Source organism: Eulemur rufifrons, chromosome 2 (assembly GCF_041146395.1).
Source record: "Eulemur rufifrons isolate Redbay chromosome 2, OSU_ERuf_1, whole genome shotgun sequence".
NCBI classification, from domain to species: domain Eukaryota; kingdom Metazoa; phylum Chordata; class Mammalia; order Primates; family Lemuridae; genus Eulemur; species Eulemur rufifrons.
This window is the reverse complement of record NC_090984.1, coordinates 69,103,730-69,130,342: the sequence shown is the minus strand read 5'-3', so window position 1 is coordinate 69,130,342 and position 26,613 is coordinate 69,103,730. Positions and strand designations below refer to the sequence as shown.

Sequence of the window (26,613 nt, the reverse complement as noted above, 5' to 3'; positions counted from 1 at the left end):
TTAAGAAGCTTGAAAGATAAGTAGATGAAAACATCAAGCAAAGAAAAATTAAGAATTTGTAGAGTTCAATCAGGTACGACTCAGCATTTCTTCATTGTGGCCATATTGCTTTGCGCACAGTAGGAGCTGAGGGAAATGTTAGTGTGTTAATTTTAGTTAAAACTGCATTCCTCTTAATCGCTCAGGGTCTTGACCTGGGTCAAACGGCCGGCAAAAGGAGAATAAAGAAGGCACCACGTTCCTGGGTTTATTATTTTGCTCAAAAGCCTTCGAGGTGACCAGTCCAGAATGTGGTAGTAAACTGTGCTAATTCCATTTACATTTTCAGAGTGGGGATCCTGGTTTTTAAGTTTGTTGTGGGTTTTATGCAAAACAATATGCAAATCCAGAAATTCCGCCTGTTCTCCAGCCTCTGCCCAGGTCACAAACAACTAAGGTTGGCGCCGGGCTCTCCGGGATCCCTGGCGGAGGGGGTGACCGAGCGGCGGTGACGGGCCGGGGGAAGGGCTGTCCCGGAGGCGGTCCCGGGGCGGGGCCGGTGACGCGCGGAGTCGGCCGGCTTAGGGGCCGGACCTCAGCCTCTCCCCGCGTCTGGCCGCCGCTGCAGCAGTGGTGGTTTCGCATCTCCAAAAGGGGCCCTCCGCCTCCTGGCTGAGCCAGTCGGGCGCTGGGTCGTGGGGCCCCGCGCTACTCTCGCTAGTCCCTGAACCGGGGATCCCTTCTCCCAGAGTTGCGAGCAACTTTCCCCTGTCCCCGGCGCTGCCGTGGCGCGGGGACTGTGGCCGCCGCAGGTTGCTGAACCCCGGGCCACGCTCCCCGCGCTTCGGCTTTGCGCTCGTGTAGGTCGCTCCCTCTCTGAGTGCACGCTGGGGGTCCCCGACCTCGGCTTTGCGGGCGAGATGCCCCTGGGACACATCATGAGGCTGGATCTGGAAAAAATCGCCCTGGAGTACATCGTGCCCTGTCTGCACGAGGTCGGCTTCTGCTACCTGGACAACTTCCTGGGCGAGGTGGTGGGCAACTGCGTCCTGGAGCGCGTCAAGCAGCTGCACTGCAACGGGGCCCTGCGGGACGGCCAGCTGGCCGGGCCGCGCGCCGGCGTCTCCAAGCGGCACCTGCGGGGCGACCAGATCACGTGGATCGGGGGCAACGAGGAGGGCTGCGAGGCCATCAGCTTTCTCCTGTCCCTCATCGACAGGCTGGTCCTGTACTGCGGGAGCCGGCTGGGCAAATACTACGTCAAGGAGAGGTCCAAGGTAGGACGCGCGCGGGCGCCCTGCCGCAGCTGCCGCCCGCGGGGACGCGAGGCATTCGGAGTCCCTTGTATGTCGCCTTCGCAGGGCTGCAAGCGAACTTTGGTTTATAACCAAGAAGTCAGCCTGGTTTATCGCTCCCCTCTACCTCCTCCCTACCCGCCTGCCCCAGCCCCTCTGGGCGAAAGTCCACATTAAGGGGCTCAAATGTATCATTATGATGACCTTCTGTTGACTTTGAAATAATGACTGGTGTGTGGTAAAAAACAGACAAGCTGTGGCTTTAGTTAGATTTTAAGACATGGAGGTTCTCAAAGATCCAAACGAGAGAAAGGATGTTAGAAACGTTGTGTACGATCTGTGATGCACCTGCACCCATGATCTTAAATGCCTACTTTAAAGCCACTTGATACTGCCCTTCACTGTGGTCAGAAGGGGTCCCTGCACACGCACTCTTAAGTTCCAGAGGCAGTTGTGATTTTGCAATGTGGCAGTTGGTTTGTGGAATTTGGCAGGTGTGGGAAGGAAGAGTTTGACATGTGAAGGGTAAAACACTTCACTTCTGAGTGCTGCCTTTGACATCTTGGACCCAGGACACTTGTTAGACCATCTACTTGACTGAAAATTCTCTCCTGGTGCAGAGCCCTACACCACCTCCTTCCTTTTGCTAACTATCAATTGATAGCAAAATCCACTCTAAACAACCATTTAAGTGCTCATGAGACTAGGCAAGCACCTCTGGAAAGAAACTGTGTTTTTGTTCACAAAGCCGGAAGTGACTCCCTGGGCGGTAATTTATCTTGGAAACATTTACAGGTAGATTTGCAGAAATATGGGAACATGCAGGTACCATGATGTTGGTGCGTGTACATTACTTTGGGATAGCCTTACTCAGTCTTTCCTCAAGTGACAGTCCAGCCAGTTCCCCAGTGGCAATTCTTAGTGATTTGTACTTCTGTTGTGGTCTGGGCAAGGGGCACTCAAAACTAGCGAAAACTTTTACTGAAACCCAGTGAAGCAAAGCATACTGGCACGAGAACATTCACTTATACAGCACTCTTTGACAACAAATGGAGTATTTCTCAATTTCAGGTTGATCCTGTGATAAAACAAACCATTGTTGTCTCATTTCTCCACCAAGCTGAGAACACTCTTGATAAAGGGTAGGTGGTAAAGATTGAAAACATGTAGACATGAAGGGGTTGACTTGGGTGAGTGGGGTGGGGAGAGAGATTGCTGTGCACCTTTCCTGCCAGGAGGACATGAATTGCATACCTGAAAGCATCCTTATTAATGCACACAATAAAGATAATCTTAGAAGAAAATGCTGCTTTCTAAATTTTACTTTGATTTGGGAAAATTCAGTGTTCGCTGAACTCTGCACAAGATCCTTGTTAAAGTGTTTCTTTTCTCTCTTCTTCTGTTGTTGTGGTGGTGGATTAGAAAGTCATTTGTCTTTTGATTAGTTTGGTTTTTGCACTCAATGACCTTGCTTGTCTCCTGAGGTGGGAGAGGGGGAGAGTTAGCTTTACTGTTGCTGAGGTGTTTGTAGAGTTAACCTGGAGGAGCTGATAGCTTCTTATCAGATTTTAAACGTTTCTTCCAAACTCAGGTGTTAGGAATTTCCCCTCAGTGTTGTAGGAACAGAATTTGCTCTAAGAGAGGTCAGAATCAATTGGCAGAAAGAGGTCACTAACATATTTGAAAGTCAAATATTTTTATTTAGCTTTGACTTAATAGATCGGGGTATGGTTTCAGGCTAGAGTTTAACTCAAATGAAATGAAAAGCACTGTGTAAGACAGGGTAAGGAAAAAAACAAAGATCTGTAGATATGATTCCTCAATTCGGGTTATCTTTTGGGTAGAATAGCTTTTCAGCTAACCCTGTCAGAAGGTGACTGTGAGTTGAAAAGAGAAAATTCATCCTGTTTCATACCCAGATTTCCAGATTTACTTTGGCTGGGTTGGCACAAAGCTCTTCATTCCTGCCCTTTAGATAAATCACCTCTAGATTGGAATATTCCCTGGCCAATCAGAACCAAATGCAAACCGGGCTTGTGCAAACATTTAGTATAGTAAATAATTTTTTTTAAAGTTTGATCTGTTTGTGTAGAAAAGTCTCCTTAGCGATGGCTTGTGGCCTTGGATCTCTTGTTTGAAGTTCATTGTTAAAGTATTGTAGAAATACATTCCATTTCTACATGATTTATATTAGTTTGACCTTAATTTAACCCTTTTTCTTCATTGCTTGACTGTCTTCCCTCAACAGAGTCCCTTATTTTGTGCCGCTTCCCGAGCAGAAATAGACCCATTTTCCTGCTGCATCCTTCAAGCAGGTTTTCAGTAAAAACCAAATTTTTAAAAGACAGAATGTGTACACAGATTTTAAATTTATTTGTAAGTTTTTATTAAGGAAATTTTTAAACATATATTCATAGAGAGGCTAATTAATGAACTCCCATCACCCATTTCAACAGTTGCCAATATATAGATTTATTTTAGACCAATTGTTTTTTAGCTACTTTAGATTTTTGGGGGTATGCTTATTAATGCAACCATCCTAATTAAATACTTTTTGTTTTTTGATGGATTTTGAAAGGTCATTGAATAATATTGCCCTTTATCTCAACGCAGCAATAGCAAAGGCATTGGGAATGAAACTTGAAATTGTGGAAGAGTATAGAAAGAAATATTAGATGGTCCCTCTCCCTACCAAAAAAAAGTTGTTAATGGTCAGAAGTTTCTACTTTTTCTTTGCTGGAGAAAAACCTAGGGTGCTCAAGACCCTCTGGGGAAGTGGTTTCCTGTTTTGTACAGCAGAATGGCGCCCCCTAACTTCAAGCACGATCATTGCTGTCAGACTAGCAAAGGATTTATCTGTTACTCCCTTTTAGAGGTTTTAGACCATATCCAAGATAAATATTGGTCATAATTTGCTTCTTTTTCTTTGGCTGCCTAAATCTTGAAATTGGCTGTTTTCCAGAGAATGTGTATTTTATAGAACCAAAAGTGGCTCTGCTCAAAGCAGCTCACTGTAGACTCACTAGTTAATAGTGCTAATAATAACAACTACCTTTTATTGAGGAGTTTGCTCTGTCTGGTACTGTGCTAAGCTCTTCACAAATACTATCTTACTTAACCTTAGTAACCACAATCTTAAACAAATTGAGTGATTAAATAATTTTCCCAAAGTCTCAGAATCAATGGTAAGAAGCAGTTTATAATAGGGGTTAGAGGTTTAGGCTTGGAGTTACTAGCCCTGTGGCCTTAGACAAGTTGCTTAGTTTTCACCAAGTGTAATATGAGGGAAAATAATATCTTAAAGCTTTTAGGGGGAAGGAGCATTAAATAAGATAATGTACATAAAGTTCTTAGCAGAATTCTGAGACTCATCCATATTAGAGGGCTCCAAGGGGGAGATTTGGGATTCCAGCCCAGATTCGTCTGATTCCAGAGTCTGTGTTCTTTCCTATGATGCCATCCTGATTTCTCATCCTTTCATTTATTCAGCAAGTGTTTGTGGAGTGTTCACTCTGTGTGGGGTGCTGTGCAGGGGTGGGAATGCCATGGTGAACGAGCTTACTTTTGCATATACTTTTGAATTGTAGGATCCTCTAGCTCACACTTGACTAATTCGCAAGCTTAAAACAAAAGAAAAAAAAAAAAACCACAAAAAACCCAAAACCAAAACCCAAAAACCCCAAACATTGAAGTGGGCCAGTTGAGTACATTTGAAGAGGAAATGGAGTGGTGTGCTAGTATTTTCCTTCTGTTATTTTTAGGAAAAGTATTTATTAACAAGGTTGTTGTGAGGATCCCTAACTGGAGTAGCTCTGGACAGCGGTGTTGTAAACAGATCAGTCCCCCTCTGGAAACAATACAGAGGAATGATGAAACAGCAAAAAGTTTATGAATAAAAAAATGCGTTGCAAGGTGGTGTGTTTATTCCTCAGTTCTGGCCCACTCTTCTCCTGGGATGTCAGGAATATCCATTACTTAATGGAGCTTATTATCATGGTTGCAAGCTACTTTAAGCAAAAATAGGATAATGTACTGCAAAGATCATGGTAGCTCTTAGAACCCTGGTGCAGAAAATGCAATCAGCGTTCTCAGAAGACTAGAGCCATGAACAAGGAACCAGAAAGTCCTTAACATCCAGGACAGCTGGTGTGTTAGTTCTTTTCTCTGCAGCCTTATGGCTTCCATCTTTGCTTCCCTGCTTGTGCTGTTTATTTCTTCCCCGCCCTTCAATCCGGCTTTTGTTGCTGTTCCATGCACATGGCTCAAGATGGCCGCCCCATAATGGCCCCTTCTACCTAAAGTTTGAGATGGCAGAGACTTGAGTAACTTCCAGAATCCCTGTTTTCATTAGCTGGTAGAAAGTCTGATTGTCTTACTTGGCTCAGAGGATCTATCAGCCTTGGTTCGGGGTGTTGGGGGCATGTAGAATCATATGTCACAATTATGGTGTCCAGGTCCATGACAGCTATAGTTCTTAGAGCACAAAGTTTGAGGACTGGACACCGTAAACGGTATCTCTGCAGTTAAAATCTATGAATGAAGTATTTTAGAGAGAGGAAGCACTGCATTTGAAGCACTGGAACATCTTTCTGTAAGGATGTAAGGGATTCCTATAAAAGGCTTGGTATTAAAAATAACTTAGCTCCTGAAGGAAGGAAATTACTCCAAGATAATAATTTATAGAATACAGCCCCAGTGACAAGGCTGCAATGGGTGAGTTTTCATGGCGTTCTTTGTCTATTTTGTTGAATGACACTTGGGAACAAAGAAAGTAGGGGTGTGTGTGTTTAATTGATAATTTCTTTTGCTCAGTTTTGGACCACTGGCCACTCCACCACAACCTTATCTGATTGCAGTGAAGCAGAAAATCAGGGGATATCTATTTAATTTATTCATTCACAAATCATTCCGTGCTTTGCACTGTGGTAAACCTGTAGGCAAAGGCAAGTGGAAAGTGATTTAAAAAAACCACCTGAAGAACTAATCTGAGAGTTGAGTCCAGAGCAATAGTTGTCACCAACTTTGCTTTCTCTTTTTCCAGCTAAAAATCCCACTTTTACAGTCATTAATCATTGTTTCTCTTTGGGCTTTCTCTAATTTCTCTGTTAATTTAAAATGAAGTGACCAAAATAAGTGACCAAAACTACATAGGACTTTAATAATATGGGTTTTTAGAGCCAGAGAGATATTAAAAATCATATCTATCCAGTCCCTCAATCATTCAGCAGTTAAATTGTTTTCATATTTGGAGAGATGATATCTTGAGCAGGTCCTTGAGAGGGGAATGGGGGTACATGTTGGGCCCGAGAAAAGGGGCTTTAATAGAGAGGTTACACCCCCCATGGCTGGGGTTGTTCCAGGAGTCTGGTAGACTGGGGCCCAGAGTCGGTAGATTAATTCAGCTGCATCAGCATTTTATTTGGGAATTTTAAATATGATTCTGGCTGAAAATTGATAAACCCCCTTAGGTAGAGTTATGTGGCCTATCTTTACATTTGGCTTTGGGTGTCATGAATTATTTTTCTTTCTCACCTTTCTGCTTCAGCTCAAGCAACAATGGTAAATTTTTTTCCTGATTTCTGATTCTGGCTAGAAAAACTTGGAATTTTGTAAATAACAAATAGCCTAGCATCTTACAACCCCACTCTGAGAACACACCATGTATGAAAGACTTCTGTTAGCTGGGCGTGGTGGTATGCGCCTGTGGTCCCAGCTACTTGGGAGGCTGAGGCAGGAGGGTTGCTTGAGCCCAGGAGCTTGAGGCTGCAGGGAGCTATGATGACGCCACTGCACTCTGCCCAGGGTAGGAGAGTGACATTCTGTCTCAAAAAAAAAAAAAAAAAAAAAAAAAAAAACCCATAAAAAAAGACTTCTCTTATGAAGCTTAAAGGTGGGGGTGAAGTTCTACCCAACTTATAACGAGCAGAGTTCATCTGAGAAGCATCTATAAGCACCTGCCCCCATCTTGTGTACTTCAGGGTAAAGCTGAGAAGGCCACACACCTGTGAGCCACATTTGTTCAGTTTGGCAAGACCTCTCTGCTTTTGACTCAACTTTGTGGCCCCAGGTAAATTAAATGACATTTCTACCTGTGCCCATTGACGACCAAGGCATAGCTTGCAGGTTAAGCCTATGGAGAAGGTTATTAATTTTTTGTTAATTGTTATAGCGACAGACTTGATAATTCCTTGGTAGCAGCACTTTGTTGACAAATACTGCTCTAAGAAATAGGTGTCGCTTTTCTCTAGTGTTTGTCAAATGCACATGTTCTGACAGTAATGATAGTTCAGATGTATTCTGCTGGGCATCTGCCAGGGTGCCCAGCGGGTACCCGAATCCAAAGGCACTGGAATTGTAAATACAACAGACAAATCATTTTATGATGCCAGACTAAAGAATTCAGCTCTGGCAGATTGCCAGGTGCCGTTGATTTGGCTCAGATTCAGAGCCTTGTGTTTGCCAAGCATGATTAGTTAGCTTGGTTAATTATACATAGAATTTGTACCCCCTTTCTCTTCATTATTTCTGTCTTAAACCAGTATGACACTGACTTTAATTTTGCATCTTCTTTCGATATTGATTTGTGGGCGAGCTTCTGTTCCTATTTTTGGTGAGCTGGTAGTGACATGTGTGTATTTTTCACCCTCAACCACAACCAATCCCAGCCTTACAGACCCGTGGGTTTGCTGTTGCATAATGCAGCCTTTCAGATCTTGTGTTGGAGTCATTCAGCACCTATTTACTGAGTATCCTCCATGTTCGGTACAGTGTCAATACTTCCTTATTAAATCAAGCCGATTTTTTGATTCTTTAGAAGGTACGATGATTAATGTTTCTCAAATTATGGATAAATGTGCCTACCTCAAATTAGATATTTTTTTCCTTCCAAAATGAGGCCAAAATATTATTACCATATAAAAATAATTCCAAAACCCACAAAAAATATCAAAGAATATGATACTAGTCTTGATTATTTGCCAGTGGGAAGAAGACAAAATGAAAAACTCAATTCCAGGTGTCAATGACATCTATTCTTGGTTCTAATAAACTTGAAGTTGTTTTGAGACTGTCATGACACTATTTTTCTATGTGAGCATTGCTTGGAAGTAGTGAAGATATACTGTTTTGAACAGTTTGCACATCTTAAGGAGCTTGCTTTGTGTTCTCCATACTCAGAGAACAAAGATTTGGCCTGTGCCCCTTCCTCAGCTTCCCTCCCATTTCTACTCATCTATCTAGTCAAACCCGAGGGACTATTACTCACAAATCTCTAATTTTTTAAAAAAATTCTTTCATATTCATATTGTTTTACAGGTTAATTTGAGTGATTAAGGTGGATAAACAAAACCCTTTTTAAACACTTTTTAAATTGAAGACTTAGGCAGAAAAATGCAATATTATTGGTCAAAATTTGGCCTATTGTGCTTGTTTAGTTTTGTTTTTTAGGTTCACTATGGAACCTCAAATTTTGTCTTTTTTTAATCTAAATTTTGCTTCCCCTTCTTAGAAATCCTTCAGGAGGGAAATTTTTTGGTTTTTTGTGAAGTAACTTACTTTAACCATAAATCACCTGCCTTTTGTTTTTGTTCTCTCTATAATCCATTTTATGTGCTTTTGCTGGAGTGTATTATTTCAAACCTAACTCAAATCATGCCGTCTCCATGCTTAAAGAACATAACAAAAAAACAAAAAAATCAACCAGGTTGTTTCTCTGTTTACTACTGTATGACGTTGTAAACTGAGCAAGGCGTTGAAGGCCTCAGTCTAATCTTTCTACACTTTCCTTCCCTCCAGTCCCTGAAGTGCAGGAGCTGATTTGCGGGTATAATGAGCTTCCCCGTTGTCTTCCACTCTTTGAAGTCCATCCATCTCTTCTAGTGCCTTCTAGTGCCTGTCCCATGAAGTCTTTCCTTCTGTTCTCTAGAACTCTGTGGGTGGCTTGATCCAGGCTGCTCCAGCACAGTATTTATTGGGCTGCTTCCGTTGCCCTCCATGTACTCAGAAATTCCCTGAACACACAGACTGTTAAGATTTGTATATACTTTTAGTGCCTAAAACAGTCCCTTAAAATTCATAGGTGCTTGTTGGCTTAATTTCATTTTCAAAAAGAACTTTGATTTCAGTGGATGTCAGGGTGTCAAAAAAGCTATAAATATTTTGTTAGGAAAAAACACAGGAGGAGGTTTTGCAGCCTGGTCTGTAACTTGATGCCAAAATGTTTAAAAATTTTATTAGAGTAGCATGCTATTAGAGACCATCTCAAAGGAGGACTTAGCTTTGTACTTTTTTTTTTTTTCTCGGTTCCGAAATTCTGTGCATCACCCTAGAAAGTAACCTGAGTTACACATGGATCCTAGCAACTCATGTGTACAGGTCTGGCTCAGAGAAGCAGAGAAGCTGGGACCATGAGGCCTAGGGCCCCAGGTTCCAGTCCTAGCTCAGCCCCTGGCAAGTGGCATTGCATGACTTCAATTTCTACATCTTTATGTATGAGTTAGACATTTATTTTTAAATTTTAATTTAAATTTGGTCAGCACCTACTGCTAGGTGTAAGATGGACATTTCGCCTCACTGTGATCTTGGGCTAGTCAGTCCTTAGAGCCCACTGTCTTTACCTATAACATAGGTACAATAACACTATATACCTACCTCTAGGATTATAAGAAATTATTAATAAAATTGAGACTTAATTTCCATCTGAGGAGTAGTTTCAGTTCCTATTACTTGATTCCTAGAGAGAGTAGACTCACACCAAAAGTCAAACCCCAGCACTGACGTGACAGTAATCCTCAGAGGCAGGGCCCAACACAAAACGGCAATGCTGGAAAGTTACAATTGGAATGTTTCCTGCCAGCTTTAGGAATGACACTGCAAAGCCAGTGCCAGAAACTACCCTAGGAATTCCTCTCACTTCCTGCTCTACACACCCGCTTTCAGTTCCCCAGACTAATTAGCGCAGTTGACTAACTCCTCTTTACCTGTTATTTAAGGTGAGGCATTGCATAAAGACTCTTGGTTTTGCCACATAATCGCTGCGCTTCACAGTGGTCCCTGGGCTAGCAGCATCACCGTCACCTGGGAACATGCTGTCCATGCAAATCCTTGGGCTTCTCCCCAAACCGACTGAATGAGAAACTCACAAATTCACCAGGTGACACTCATACAGGCTAATGTTTGAGTAAAGTCAATGCATTAGGAGAAGACTAAATAGGGATGGGGTTGTCTTCCTACAGTTTCTCTGTTAACGAGAAAATCAGAGTTCAGTTGATCAGACCTGAGCTTATTCATTGTTTAAAAAATAACAGGAATTTTTAGTTCATTTGGGAAAATTTTGAGAAAAACCCACTACATGTTAAACACACACTTACAACGTTTCTATTATTTGTACCAACAAACTTAATGTTCCAGAACTAGAATTGGAGCGAAATTTGGAACTGATTTCCTCCTGTTGTGGTGAATGGAGGGGAACATAAATCATTGCTAATGACCGCAGGATTGCTCCCTTAATGTATCCCACAGCCTCGCAAGGAGTGTGAGCCGAAGGCACCAGGAAAAATGAGAGAGAACCAGTGATTCTGGATGAGCACAAACTGGAAAATAGGGCCTTGCAGAGCAGATGATTCTCTCAATAATGAGCATCTCTTATGTGCTAACTGTGAACACCACACAGAAGCCTAAAGTGATTTCTGGCCCCTCAGGGTAAGATGTCTATCCAGGGAGGCCTGAGAAAGCTGAGGTGTGGGGCTTTTGGGGGAGAAAACTTGACAAACGAATGGAATCCAGCTTGATTGGAATCAAAGGTATGATTAGGTAGGTGGGCAGGTGGTTGCCACTTGGGCACGTAGAGCTCCATCTGATTTCCCAGTTTGGGATTTGAGCCTGTGTTTGCTAAGCGACCAGGATCGTCTGGGAATCCTTTGTTGCCTTATCTTGCAGTTGAAGGAAGGTAGTTTTATTCATGGTCATTCTAGAAGTAATAGCACCTGTTTTCACATAATTTTTTCCCTGATATTTTGGAAGGAGTGTTTAATGGTGGAAAGACCAAGGGTTTGGAATTCCGGCTTACCCACTTTGTTCTATAGTGTCTAATAAGTTACTTTTTGTCCCTGTCTCTGTTTCCCCATTTGTAAAATGGGGCTTAATCTGTCTCTGAGGAGCACGGGTACAGTTAAATGAACACCCCCCAGGCACTCCTTTATTTCTACTCCCTTTTCTGCTCCCAAAATAGCTTATACATCTCTCTGAGAAGAGCCTTTTACTTTCTACTCCTGTAGCAGGTGTTTTGGACCTCATCCCTCCTCTAAGCAACAGTGAGTCTGCCTGTCTCCACTGGGATTAATGCCGTAGTACAGTCAAGGTGTCTCCTAAGCCTTGTGCCTGAGTAGGAAAATTTTATCTCATCCCTGGGATGCCTTTGCCAGGTGCCACTCTTTTTCTTCCCAGGGGAAATACACTTTTGTATTTCCTTTTACTTTTTTTCCTTAATTGGTCATTTATCTTCTGACTTTGAAATAAGTCTGAAAACTGTGGCTGGTGTTGACCTCAGCTAAAGTCCTGGAGAGGCTGATTTTTCCCACAGAACCACAGAGAGGGAAGAGCAGCCTGGCCCATGGGCTGGCCCTGGGATACTTGGGCTGTTGACCAACTGCAGGGGAAGCCCACGTGGGCCCTGCTGGGGCTACAGAGATTTCATGGTGGGCTTGAAGTGGGCCCTGCAGTGGGAACAACCAAAGCAAAGACAACTTGCACGACTGCTGCTTTGCTGTAGGATTCAGGGTCAATGTCCTTGGCTTCTTGCTTTTGATAACATCCCCCCCTTGGAGGTTGAGTTTGCAGACTCAATACCAACACTCATTTTTTCATATTTTTGTAACCTTTTTGCATTTTATGATTTTCTATCCCCTGAAAGGGTAATTAGCAAGTAAAGCTGAAGATCTTAGTTCCCTCAACAATAAGGTGGGGATGAATTAGCTAATGCTAGACATTGGGTAAGCTGCGTGGGGACAGCATGGCTTGGTGATTAAGGCCTCCCACTCTTCCGCCAGACTGCGCTCGAAAAGCCAAGTTACCTAACCTGTCTGTTTCCGCACCTGTAAAATGGAGATAATGTTCCTACCTCGTGGGGATGTTATGAACGGTGAGGGAGGTAATATTCGTGAAGAACACAGAACAGTGTCAGGCACATAGTAAGCTCTATGTGAATGTTTGTTCAGTAAATAAATATGGCTGCTAAATGTCGTGAGTTCTAATTCTACACTGACTTGCTGCGTGTCTTTTTCTCATTCAGCAGATACATTTTTCGAAGTGCCAGAATGCAAATGTAGGTTTCTCCTATTTTAAGAATACCGCTTCAAGACATTTTTCATGACATGTTTTGATTGGTAACTACGCATTATTCATACATTATCTATTACTAATGCCTTGTCTTACCAATTGTCTTTGAGTTATCACGGCTTCTTTCAAGTATTTTAGTATTAATTTCACATGAAAATGTGAAGAGAGCCCCACTCTTGACAGGCGCGCAGTCACGAGCTTGCCTCGTCTCTGATATGCACAGAGCATTTATAGAGCCACAGGTAAAGTTTTATTTTTCTGATAAGGTTGTTTTCTCACATCAAAGGAAGTTAAATATTGTGTTTTTCTATGGAAATATGTATGATATCTTCTGGGTCCATAGGGTAACTTCTAGGGTTAATGATTGCTACCGAGGACTTGTGAGCAGTGTGACTCAGGGCACAAGCGGCTGCACACCTTCCCAGGAACTTAAACAAGACCTGTGTAAAGTGCCACCCGGCTACGTGGGTTCTTGGGAAATGGCAGTTGTTGGTATTTGGGGAAAGGCATCAGAAAGGATATGGTTAAATACTTGTCTTAATGTCCTTAACCCCAGGCTGGACTGACTTTTGCTGATTGTATAATTGTGAGGAAGGCCTGTGGAAAACATTTCTCTGGAGCCTGGAGTGGTGAGGGGGAGGAGGAGGGCTCCCCAGTGTCCGCTCCCTGCTCAAGCTCCCTGGCGGTGTGCTCGGGTGTGGGCTGGCTGCCACCCTCACGCAGCGCACGTAGCCCTGTCACTCAGCCATCACCCAGCTGGCTCTGAGCCAGGCCTTCACGGGAAGGGCGGCCTGCCCAAACCCAAACAGCCTGTATTAATATGTCCATGTTGCCGGGCCTGTTTACGGTGCCTAATTGCATGGGCTCTGGCTGAATCCCCTGCAAGGAAAGGAATTAACCACAATTCAGAAAGAAATGACAATAGTCTCTTAAATTCCTGGCCTCTGAGAGATTCAGTGGCTTCTTGGGGGAGGGTGATTCAGTTAGAAGTTCATGCATGAAGTGCAGGATGCCCTGGCATAGAATCTTGATCTAGCACAGTTAGGCTATGCAGGCCTGCGAACCCCTGTAATCCGTGTGCAGACTTCCGTGGATGCATGTGTGCATATTCCTGGGGGTAGAGGATGGAATCCTTACATCTCTTTAATGTAAGAATCTCAAGGGGCTATCAGACCTGGTAGAACTGTCATCACTGACCCAGGAGAACTAAATTGATATTTCCAGAATCTGGGTAGTTGTTGATGCTTGTTTAGGTGATACCCAAGCTAGGGCCAAGTTCACCTGAGGACAGGTTTTAAAGTGAAGATTGTAAATTCTCTGCCCTTAAGGCATGTGCTCTCTCCCAACCGGGAGGGGTGGGCAGATCCACTTCACTAAAGCAACTGAGAGTCAGTTATAACTTCTTGCTTTTTATTTTCGGAAGTACTGAAGCTCCTACATTATTGCAAAATTCAGGTACTGTGATTATTGCTCTACATTTGAAGGTGAGGTTATGTGTAGCAGTGTTCTGGGTACATAGGTTCATGAGAGGATTTATTTTTAGTGCGGATTTAGGGCAAATGAGAAAAGCGGAAGTAGTTTTCATTGTAGAAATAGAGTAGTAAGAAACATTTTCATGAATCATTTGGCGTTCGTTGAAAGGATTACTTACCTGACAGATATTTGACTATCTGGCGTTCGGAATCATCTGAGCTGTCTTGTCAGATGTTGAAACTTTGGGAAGGGGAGTGTGGTAGCTCGTGTTGTTGCCCACCAAAAGCGTATTTCCTATTTCCCCCTCATTTTGTTACATCAATCTCTAACCAGATGCACTAGAAAGCAGGAAATAGCTGGGCTTGCTCTTAACCAACAACACAGATAACAAGCAAGATGCCAAGATAACTAATGACAGTTTGAGCAAAGTTTCCTACTTTTTCTCTGAAGTGCTTGCATTATCTACAACTAATTTCTTTATGCCAATCTAGGTGAAGTTAGAATGAATGTATGAAAATTCTAAAGCACTTTTAATGCTTACAGGTTAGTTCTGTTTCATCATCACATTGAGACTTTACTTTTTTATTCAATTTCATATAAAGGGTGGGACCAACTGGCAGCAAGTGTGAACTTCGAGTCAGAGACATATTCTTGAAACTTGGAGAAAGCTTTGCGTAGTTGCCATCATCTTGTAGAGAAGCCTTGTGAACATTGTAGGAATTTAAGTGACCACAGTGGATCCCCAGGTATCCTTGAAGATCACTTAGCCCTGAGTAAGGGAGATGACAAAAGGCTAAAGCAATAGTTCTAGTTTACTTTTCATGTCCTCTGGATTTAAGGTACAAAGGAGAGAAGTTCTTTTCTCTCCTTTTTGGAGCCAATTGGAAAATAATGGAATTTGACATTTTGGCTTGATTTATCTTTAGTTTTTTTTTTTTTTTAACCAAAACTTGCAAAGACCATGCATCTTCTTCTTCTCACACCGACATTTCCTGCAGTATGCCTGCACATAGCAGTTTGGATACCTGAAGATATTTTATTTTTCTTTTTAAATAGGAGATTTTTAATTTTAGAACTGCTGCCAGCACATATAGTGCCTTTGTTCCGGTTACTAATTCCTCTCCCCTGCTCAGATGAATTACCAAATGGGGCCCCTATCTCAGCAGGGTGCCTTTACCGATGCAGGGTACAACGTGCACAACCAGGGGGCTGCCCTCCTCACTGTCCACATTCACTGTGTTAAAATATGTGCTGAACACAAATCACCCAGATAAATGACCCTGGAAGTATAGCCTTCAGCTTCTCTACCCACAGCTGACTAAAAACATTGGCAAGTTTGTCACCTAGACTGTTGTCACTGGAATATAAATGAGACCCATTTCTGGCCAGAAAACTTCAGCTATTGCGTTCTACACTATGATGAGTAGCTCGGCTGTTTTTCCAAGCTAAAGTAGGTGCATGGTCTCATGTATTTCTTCCTAGCTCTTTACACATTGAATTGACTATGTAGTTGTGCCAGACGGGGGAGAAGGGAAGGACATGTGGAATGTGGATGGCACTTATACACGAGGCTTTGTCTTTGGACAGGATGTGTCTGAGCCTGGTGAAGAGAGACAGGGAAGGTCTCCCCCTCAAGAACTATCTCAAAGTAGCTTGACTTCTTGGGAGACCTCAGACAGTGACCTCAAAGTACAAGCTGATATATATTTTTCTGTGGTCCTAATTAAAAAGTTGGGATCAATGATATTTTAGAGTTTACACAAAAATCTGATTGCCTGCTACTCTCATAGAATCTGAAGATTTGCCCTCATTGAAAATGACAGCAAATCCTCTGGTGTAGGTGGCATAGCACACACTCCAGAGTTCTGACACATGCATACCTGATTGGCTTCAATCATTTATGTTACTGCCAAGTATCAAAAGTTATTTTAGTTTTCCAACCCTGGATTGGAAACTACAAAGCACTTCAAGTAGAATTGGATCCCTGAAAGAGAGACATTCTATAATCCCCGGTTGAGGGGAAGACAGACATGCCACATTATCAACTTTAAGAATAGCTAACATTTATTGAGCACTTATTGTGTATCAGGCCTTGCACTAAGCATTTTACATAGATTATCTCCTTCAGTCCTCGTGAACCCATTTTACAAATGAGCAAACCAAAGTGTAAAGTAGTTAACTGCAGATTATCCTGTACTTAGGTTGCATTTTATTCAAAATATGCTCTGTTCAAGACCATTCTTGATTCAAAACAAATCCTTACAAAGGTTGGCTGGTATTTCTGCTTAACAGCTAGAGGAGGTCTAGCATTTGTCAGTTGATCAAAGTACCGGTTTAGAGGTCATTCAACCAGATAGCTTTGAAGTTGTGCTGTTATGGACAGATTTTAAAGAATAGATTTTCTCTTATTGCAAATTTTGCATATAAAGTGAGACTTGATTAATATTTTTATTTGCTGAGTTGAAATTTGCATAAAATGCCACTTTATTATAACTTGTTTGTCATCAAGTCATACTATCAAATCTGACTCCAAAGTCATGAACAATGTAAAATACATGTTGTGAGTGTTACTAGAGAAGTGGTAAGTCCAACCTTTCTTACTGTGGTAAGAAAAATCATCATCATCGCTGAGTGGACAATGGAGGTTGCTGATGCCAATGTTTTGAAATGGTTTTTACAGACAATCAAGCTGTGGTTGATTGCATTCAAGAGCTTTCTGTTTAGGCATTGGAAAGGAAATCCTAGACTTATTTTTCAACTTTACCTGTGGACTTGATGAGACCTGGATTTTTATGAAGTCAGCTTACCAATAACTATAACAGAACCTCTGTTTTCTTTTCTACCTGTGGCTTTTGGGGAGCAGATTTTTATACTCTGATTTGACTGTTATAGTTCTATATATCTGTGTGCATCTTCAAAGAATACATACATATTTCCTGCCTGAACGTGGTTGTATAGGTGTCTAGAGCACATGTTCTGGTCTAGAGCCAGCCCGGAACGCCGGGTTCAACCCCCTGCTCATTTGCTGTTGCCACTGAGCCACGGAGAGGCCTCTGGCAATGGGGGTAGGTGGGGTGGGTACACGATGGGGTCAGTAGAGGGAATGGTGAAAATGTAGGGGATATGTGAATTTATCTGCATCTCCAAGAATAGAACTATAGGACTATACTATATTTGCCACCGTAGATGACACTATTGTGTTTTTCAACTTCTATAAATTTCAAATACTAGTCAGGAAGTTTTAGTGAATGAACAGTCTATAAAAAATAAGACAGCCTCCTGATATGCGTCAGTGTTATTGCTTGGTGTGTTTGTTATATGATCATTAAAGTCCTCTGGCCCTGTTCTTCTAACAATAGAGCACTGAAGTGTTCTCCTCTGTAACACAGTCTAAATCCCTTCCCAGGCTTGATGAGGTTTAGATAGCAACTCAGTTGAACTGATCAGTTTCCGGAGCTTGTTACTGCCCCGTGCACGAATTGGCACAGAAGTGAATGGCTAGTTATTGAAGTGAGGCTTGCTTCTCAGTGCAGCCTTCGCCTCTTGGTTGTAGACCCTGTGGAAGACCAGCAAATAGTTGGGAAGGTGCCCAAGCCAAGACCCATCTCCTGTGGCACTCCTCCAGAAAACACACTGATAAAATTGGCCCAGTGTAGTTTCAACAGGCCCACTGAGGCTCGCAATGATTTCCTTCTATTGTTTCAGACGTGATGCATGCGGCTTCTGGAACTAGGAGAGAGGGTGAATATTCACTCTGGCCAGAAAAATTATCTCTATTTCTCTCCCTCACACAATCAGGTACTTTGCCCAGGGGTTTTGTTATAATAGTTAAGTCTTCTGGAATTGGCTCTTTCTCTATGTGTGTGTTTTATAGATGCAGCATTTAGTAGAGGTTGTACTTTTGTGAGTTTGTATCTATATTTTTTCAATATTTTAATCTGAGCTGAATTCTGAGGCAGAAGAACACTTCATAATGCCCTGAAGAACTCTGTTGTATTTTCTGAGTTGATGCTTACATCAAATCTTAGATGTTTTTGGACCTTCGGAGGCTGTGTAGGCCAAGCCCCTCTTTATAGGAAAGAAACTGATCCTGAGACCACGCAATTAGTTGCAGAGTGAACTAGATGGCAGGCATCCAGATCACTGACCTTTTCCTTAGAGTAGAGCTGTTTAAGAGTATAAGATTATAGCATTGATGGAGTACTTCTTCTTTTCAGACACACAGTTGGGGCCGGGGGAAGAGGCTGAGATGGTAGGTAATCTAGCCTGTAATTGTTTTGTGGCTTAAGTGACTTTCATTATTGGCTCAGTGGTGGCTCTTATAATCCTAATAGCTGCTTCAAGGGATGGGTAATTCCCTAGTCATTATAGGTGACTTCATTTATCTCTTTTTCTCCAGCTAGGCCCATCATTTCTGTCTGCCACCAATCACCTTTCCCTAAGCCACCCTTTGCTTGGTACCATCATTTGTTAAATCTTTATTACAGTTACCTCAAAATTTCGCCTTCTGAAAGATGTTCATGCTAACAGCCTAACTTCAGCTCTAAGGATGACATTGCATTGACATTTTTGATGTTCAGAGGCAGGATATGGGGATTGCTAGCTGCATGAGGATATAAAATGTGAGAGAGATGATGCTTTAAGCTTTAAAATCATTAAAGCCAAGTTACCATTCAGCCTTATTGTTCTGGTCTGCAAAGTGTGGGATGCCTAGTTCTATGTTTTCGAGCTACTATTGGAAGTGACTTGGCAGCTGCACTGAAGCTGCTTCATTGAACCACTAGCGCGTGAGTTTGGGGCTCTACCCAGCTGGTCATCTTACGAGTGAAGCAATCCTGCCATTTATCAGGGAATATATGGCCTGGATACCTGCGTGTGCCCTGCATGTATGTTTGAAGATAGGTTTTTAAAATGACAGAAATAGCTGTGATCTAGGTAGAATGTGAATTTACTCTTTAGAGAAAGCCATTCACTAATTCATTGATTTATTCATCAAATTTTAAATGGACACCTTCTATGTGTTGGGCACTGTCCTAGGTGCTAAGAATACATCTATGAAAAGAACAGGGGAAAAAATCCTGTCCTCATCTTATGTTGCCAGTTCCACTATCTTCCCTGAACATCTTGCATCCCTATAAAAATATATATATATTTTGAGACAAGGTCTCACACTGTCACCCAGACTGATGTGTGGTGGCTCTGTCATAGCTCACTGTAACCTTGAACTCCTGGCCTCAAGTGATCTTCCCGCCTCAGCCTCCCAAAGTACTGGGAATACAGGCATGAGCCACCATACCTGGCTCTATTTTTTAAAATATGTATTTAAAATATGTATAAATTAAGTATTTTTTAAAATATGGCAGTGTCCTGTGAAGAAGAGAACTGGCTTCTTGTACTTTACCTTTTTTTTCCTACTCTCTGTTATAATTTTTCCATGGAAAAATTAGAAATTTGTTATTTTCTAAAAGTAATTTTCAGTAGGATTTTTGTTATGGCTTTTGGCTTTATTCCTCTACCTGGTGGATATAGGTAGGACTTAAAGAAAGAGAACTTGAGATTAACACCTGATTTGATAAGTATCAGGTAAGAGGAGGACAAGCATTAAGAAACACGTGTTAAGATGTGCATATGGCTCTTTCCCTGAAAGGGATCTCCTGGTATTGTCTGTGCTAACAGGTTAGGGTGCAGCTTCCTATTGGTCCTTCTCTCTTCATTGTGTCCTAAGCATTTTATGGAATAAGCATGACCTTTTTCTCCTTTGTGATTGGTTCTGTCTCTTTGTAAATGCAAATATCTTTAGCCATCGTTCTCAAGCAGCATGAGTGATTCAGTGATTCAGGGGCACTTACTAAACAGACATAGTCCCTAAGCTCCACACCTAGTGATTTTGATTTTAGGGGTCTGGGATGGTAACCCAGAAACTGGTTTTTCCAAAAGGATCATCGAAGAAAGGCAGGGCATGCTAATGATGACGTGGAGATGCATTACTTTAAGAAAGACTGTCTAAAATGTTCTAGAACTGTGGGAATACTGTTGAACCAGTTTCCACAAGGCTGAGCCATAAGGTGTGACCTGGCTGTTAATCTTACACACTGTAAAGTCCAAATTTACATACTGTATGTGTAATTAAGAAGCCAGCAGCCACCTATCAATGTCACGTAGCACCCAAGGAGACTGTGTCATTTGTCTGTGCACCAGTGGGAGGAGGAGATTGTCATAGCTTTGTTAACCAGCTTCCTTGGATTTCTCCACAGGCAATGGTGGCTTGCTATCCAGGAAACGGAACAGGTTATGTTCGCCATGTGGACAACCCCAACGGTGATGGCCGCTGCATCACCTGCATCTACTATCTGAACAAGAATTGGGATGCCAAGGTACTTTGGAACAATGAGCATAGAGTGCGGGATTACAAACTATAGGAAAAGAATTCAGATAACTTAGAAGAGAGTTCGGAGTTCCAAATAGCCCAATCTCCTACTGATGAATCTCCTCTGCTTCATATTTTCCTCCTCCTCCCCTCTGTGAAATTAATGCTAAAGTTGATGAGATGAAAATCATGGATATGAAGTTAATTTGGGGGGGGTAGGGTGTTTATTAAGGTGTGGGAAGGGTGGTTGATGAAGGAAAGATAATTTAATATTAGGATTAGGAATCAAATTTTTTTTTATCTAATTGACAGCTGATGTGGCTCTCAACACAGAATAGGATTTACACTTTCCCCCTCTAGCAGCTACACTGAGAAAATTCCATGAAAATAGAACTGTAGGATATAAAACCATCCCCAAGACAGATTTCCCACACAACCTTCTCTCTTGGGGTGATATGTCTCGTTGATGGCTGCTTGCCATGGTTTACTATGGTTTGTGAATGCCAAAGGCTTTGTGGCTTATTTTTTTAGTATAGAACATACAGATAGAGATATGAAGTCTGGTTCCATGCTTACAAACATTTGTCTGGACTTTGTTTGCTTTCTGAAAGTTAGGAATGATTTAGGAGTCTGGGAAGTCACAAAACTTTTCAAGATTATTTGGCTTTTGAACCTTCTGCATCTCCATTTCAAGTTCATTAGGGCCAACACTGGCTGTCATTAAGCAATAATATTTTATCTGGGGTCAGAAAAAACAAAACCTAGGAAACCAGTGAATCAAGGAAAAGGCTGTCTCTTCTCCCTATTTGGTAGCATGACTTGGAATACATCCATGAGGTCTCCTTTAGATTCTTTCGAAGTGCTGTTGTAAGTAAGAAAGTAAAGTTATCAGGTTGAAAATAATAAAATTGCAAGGTATGAAATCATTTAACAAATATTTGAGTTCCTGCTAGTGTCAGGCATTGTGGTATGGGGAAACATGGATGTGTAGGCCTAAAAATGGTTATCTAGTAGGAAAGACTAGGTATACATGTAAAAAAAATAAAGCAAGGAAGAAAGTAATATGTGTCCTAAGAGGTGCAGATAAGGTGGTCTGAGAGTTCAGAAAAAAGAGATATAATTTCCAACTAATGAGGTCAGATAGCAGCTAAGGGAGTTCTGAAGAAAGCTGTAAATTCTAATTGAAGGGAAAGTTATGTGTGATGATTGTCTTAGGAAGTTGTTAATATTAGACGGAACCATAAGAAATTGCTGGGGTTTTTTTGTAGGTCAAAACCAGCCAAATACTGGCAATTCTGTATGATTCAATCTAACTATGTTCTGTCTGTGTCCATGGGCTTCATGACTGTGGGGGCTGGGGAGGCTTTTTGGTATGAGGTGAATAAGGAGATGTCTTTAGCCAAGTTTGAAATAAAATTTGGTACAAAGTATAAGATCGAAGTAAAAATTTGGGGGTAACGTATGCTTGGAGTGGAGCTTAGAAGATGGCATTGTTTCTAGATGGGGCTGAAATGTCATTGGTGGTAAACTGTATGTGAGGCCAGGAAATAATCTATCCTTGTTTGTGGCCCTCAGCTACATGGTGGGATCCTGCGGATATTTCCAGAAGGGAAATCATTCGTAGCAGACGTGGAGCCCATTTTTGACAGACTCCTGTTCTTTTGGTCAGATCGCAGGAACCCACATGAAGTCCAGCCTTCCTATGCAACCAGGTAACAGCCGGGGCTCATCGTACAAACCCCAGTTCCCAGAGAACTCTCTGAACTCGTGTCCTGTGCATATGGGGGACTGACTGTACCCCAAAGCTGAGAGAAAACCTGTTTGGAGTTGATAAAAATTAAAGGGGAAACTGGATTCTTTAGTACACAAAACCTAACTTCGGTTTGAAATAACTCTTAATAAATTATTTTCTGTTAGGTGAGCATATTGGATTCCAAATGTCTCAGAGTGTTTTTCTCCTTTCTCCTTTCCTTCCCCCTGACTTACCTCCTCCTGCCTTTTTAAAAAATCTAATTTTGATCTACCCCTAGCGACTGTTGGCTATCACATATTAGGAATTCTTTCTGGTTACTTTGGATGAGTTTACAAGTTGCCAGTTGCAAGCAGAGGAAGAACTTTGAAAAAAGAAAGAGTAATTTTTTTTTGGCAACAAGGTCTTGCTCTGTCGCCCAGGCTGGAGTACAGTGGTGCTCTCATAGTTCACTGCAACCTCGAACTCCCAGGCTCAAGCTATCCTCCTGCCTCAGCCCCCTGAGTAGCTGGAACTACAGGCTTGATACTTCGGCTGGATAATTTTTTCTACTTTTTATAGAGACAGGATCTTGCTATGTTGCCCAGGCTGGTCTTGAACTCCTGGTCTCAAGTGAACCTTCTGCCTCAGCCTCCGAAAGTGCTGGGATTTTAGCTGTGAGCCACCATGCCCAGCCAATCTAGAAATTCTTGATAAAAATTTTAATTCCTGATTCTGCCTTGGATGTACCTTTGTCTATGGCCAAAGCTGTACAGCAGGCAGTACTGGTGTGCTGTGGGTGCAGCTTGTGTTGGGAATAGCACTGGGAGGCAGGAGGAGAGTTTTGGTAGGATGATGACTAAACCTTGACAAGTCCAGTTAAATTAAAACCCCATGTGTCCCCCTCCAGACATCATAGATCTGAGCCCCAAACAAAGTTATATATTAACTGCCAACTGGAATGTGTTCTAGATGAGCAGATAACTAATTCTGCCACCAAAGTCTGCTTGTGACTTGTTTCATGGGGTACAATAATTGGACCCTGTCATTTGTGGCAGAATTTTCTGGTTATTCCCCAGTCCCTGGGTGACTGACTTCACAGGGAAAACATTAGCAAATGTTGATGGGAAGCCCTTGAAAAAACTCAGTGTTATGGAAATTCCGGTATCTAATAATAATTACAAAATGAAACTTTAAAAAATCCAAGCATTTTTTGTTCCCATTACAGTCTATCCCATGGACAGGATAAAGCAAATTAGTGGGAATGTAGTAAAAATCCTGAGGGTATTATTATTCAATTGTATCTTTGCCTCAATGTCCAAAACTAAAGAAAGCCAGCCAAGAGTTTTAAACCTACTGTGATTTAAATAACTTATTCCTAAAAGCTTCATGAAACTGTCACCTCCTCTTCTTTGTGCTCCCCCCACCAACTTGGATGCCCCAGAGTGGCTTCCTTCTAGTCCTTTCTGTATAGATCACCTTTACCTATTATATTATATGTTTAATCACCTGTCTCCCCTGCTTGAGCGTGAGATCCTTGAGGAGGATGAAGATTTGTTCACAGGATCATTGGAATTCCCAATACCCAGGATAATTCCTGGCACATACCTGGAACTTCTTATGTGTTTAATACAGTTAAACAAAATCAAAAGCAGAGAAATTAAGTTTAAATTAAAATGGGGTAGACTTTTAATAAGAGGGAAAACTTTAAATGTTGGTCTTACAAATGACTTTCGTGTGAGATTTATAGGAAGTTTGGTTTTTTAGTAGTATTATTAAATCTCTTTTCTCATACCTGCTTATCTTTCACAGATACGCTATGACTGTTTGGTACTTTGATGCTGAAGAAAGGGCAGAAGCCAAAAAGAAATTCAGGAATTTAACTAGTATGTTTGATAATTTTCCGTGACTTTTAATCAACTCAATCCTTGATTTTTATTCAATTTTACATATTTTCTAATATACTCTGTCCAATCTCGTTTACAGCTTAGCTTCCTATATAATGATATCTTCATGGGTTTAATCCTGAAAGCTTGGCCTTACGTTTCTCAGAAAAATCAGAAAAAAATGCAAAGGACAGCCCGAAGAATGCCCACTGATTGTGTGTTGGGTTATGATAGATGGGAAATAATTAACTTTTTATCATTAATGTTCACCAGTCAAACATAGTGTTTTGCCCGTGATTTTGGCACATTGCAAATGAAATACAATGGAACCCAGTTCCAATGGCTAATTTATTATAACTTGGGTGAGACTGTGACTCTTAATATAAAAGCAGGGTTCATGTAATATAAACTGAATATGACTCATTCCTGTTCCTTCTAATTAGTATTGTAAGGCAGCATTTCCCAAAATACATTGCATTAAAATATTAATCCTGCCAAGTTGGTTATGAAAAGGTAAATTCCTTATCTCAAAAGTGTGGAAATGCTGCGTACTGTATCCCTGTCTTGAAGAGTCACGGTGGTCGTTGGCATATCACATTAAGGCTCTAAGAGATCCTGTTGTTGCCTAACTCATAATCCATTTGGACTGTATACCTATCAAACACCAAAGAAAACACCTTTCGAAAAGCTCCACCAGGAGGCTTTACTTTGTTGTATAAGATGGGAAGTATTTAGTGGAGGCTTTTTTGTGACATTTGTGACTTAAAACTCATCAGATCTGACTCCCTACTCTCTTTCTTCTCTTTTCTTCTCTTCCCACCCCAGGGAAAACTGAATCTGCCCTCACTGAAGATTGACCGTGCTCTGAAATTCGCTGGCCTTGTTCATTTTAGTAACAGTTCCTGAATTTGCTTTAACAGTTGAGATCCAAAGATGGCCTCTTCAGTGACGACAAACTCCCCCTACTGCTTGCATCGTCCACATCCCTGTCTTACGTGTGGTACTTCGTGTTTTCTTGCCAAGACTGCATTGACCTGCAGATACTCTCTTTGCCAGATGAACTTATTTGCTCACTCCAGAAATTCCTGCAGACATCCTAGTTGGCCAGCACTTTAACTGATAGATTTGGTAATACTGGCTATCAAGACAAGAGCCTAGGAGCACAGGCGAGGGGACGAATCTTACTTGCACTTTATGTGTACTTCCTGATTTGAAAGGAGGAGGTTTGCAAAGAAAAAAGAAAATGGTGGCAGATTGAGAGGCATCATGGAAGCCTTAACAACAGGAAACAGAAATTTGTGTCATCAAAACAATTTCCAGATGTTCTTAATCCAGGGCTGTTGGGGTTTCTGGAGAATTATCACAACCTAATGACATTATTACCTCTAAAAAGGGCTGCTGTCACAGTGATCGATTTGTAAGTGTCCCATGGGATGGACACTCCTTTTTCCCAGTCCTGCAACCTGGATTTTCTGCCTCTGCCCCATTTTGCTGACAATAATGACTTTCTCAACAAAGATGACAGCACCATTCTTCTCTATTTTCCTTTCTTACCTGGAGAACCTAATTCCCCAGAAGCTAAAGCTAGACATTAGTTGTTTTGGTTGCTTTGTTGGAGTGGAATTTGAATTTAAATCAAAGGAACAAAATCTACCTGGTAGTTTAGTGTCAACCTCTGATAACAATGTCAAAAGAGCTAGGTTTACTGACCTACAAGAAACATGTGTGCATCTTATGCAATTTGAGAGAGGAGATGGAGTGGGAAATGTGGGTATTCCTGTTTTTTTTTTTTTTCAGTTTTCCTTTTTAATGAACCCACCCTTTTTCTTTAACAAAATAAAAAAGAATAGGGTGCTATATTTTAAAAAGGAAATGGAAATAAAAAAAAATCTCAAAAAGCTGTTTGAGTTCTTCCACATTGTCTGTCCCTAGCAGCCCTTCTCTAGCTGACTTGACACTTCAGATCCACTGTGGTTGGCAGTGTGACCAGAATCATGGAATTGTAGAACTGCGGAAGGTTCTACTGCTGCACCCGACTGCTGCAGTAAGCAGGGATTCCACTGCTTCAAGAACTCTGTATTAAAGCACCTATTTTATGAAAGTTACCCTTCCTAGTTTTCAGTTATACTTTCATGTTTTTAAATTCCTTTGATTTCTTGCTTGAAAATCCCATGAACATTAAAGAGCCAGAAATATGTTCTTTTGTTATGTACGGAGATATATATATATAGAGAGAGAGAGAGAGACTTTCCAAGATAGAAGTTTAATTTTTCCTCTTCTGGTTTTGGAAAATTTCCAGATAAAACTTGTCCTTCATTCTCACAACTGCTCTATTTTGTTGTATCATAGTACTTATCACCTTCTAACTTACTATGTAATTTACTTATTTATTATGTTTATTGTCTTGTATCCTTCCTCTAGAGTATAAGCACAATGAAGACAGGGATTTTGTATGTTTTTAATCAATGCAATATATTCCCAGCACCTAAAATAGTGCCTAGCACATAGTAAGGGCTCAGTAAATACTTTTTGAATAAACTCGATCTCCTA

At 41.5% G+C, this 26,613-nt stretch overlaps 1 protein-coding gene across 2 annotated transcripts; it reads left to right on the top strand.

Moving 5' to 3' along the window:
* The first annotated feature begins 591 nt into the window (after positions 1–591).
* EGLN3 (egl-9 family hypoxia inducible factor 3) lies at positions 592–26,613 on the top strand. 2 transcript variants are annotated; one of them, XM_069464143.1, is made up of 5 exons: positions 592–974; positions 20,336–20,455; positions 22,024–22,160; positions 23,990–24,063; positions 24,889–26,613. In XM_069464143.1, the coding sequence occupies exons 1-5, from the start codon at positions 900–902 to the stop codon at positions 24,918–24,920; spliced, it is 438 nt and encodes a 145-aa protein (XP_069320244.1). In that variant the 5' UTR covers positions 592–899; the 3' UTR covers positions 24,921–26,613. The 2 variants fall into 2 exon arrangements, with proteins under 2 accessions (XP_069320244.1, XP_069320242.1); XM_069464141.1 differs by having other exon boundaries at positions 592–1,256.

Excerpts from the sequence above, each read along its gene's own strand:
- EGLN3 (XM_069464141.1), top strand. The coding sequence starts at position 900 with ATGCCCCTGGGACACATCATGAGGCTGGATCTGGAAAAAATCGCCCTG. Across the intron at positions 1,257-20,335 it reads ACGTCAAGGAGAGGTCCAAG|GCAATGGTGGCTTGCTATCC; the intron begins GTAGGACGCGCG and ends ATTTCTCCACAG. Across the intron at positions 24,064-24,888 it reads GAAATTCAGGAATTTAACTA|GGAAAACTGAATCTGCCCTC; the intron begins GTATGTTTGATA and ends TTCCCACCCCAG.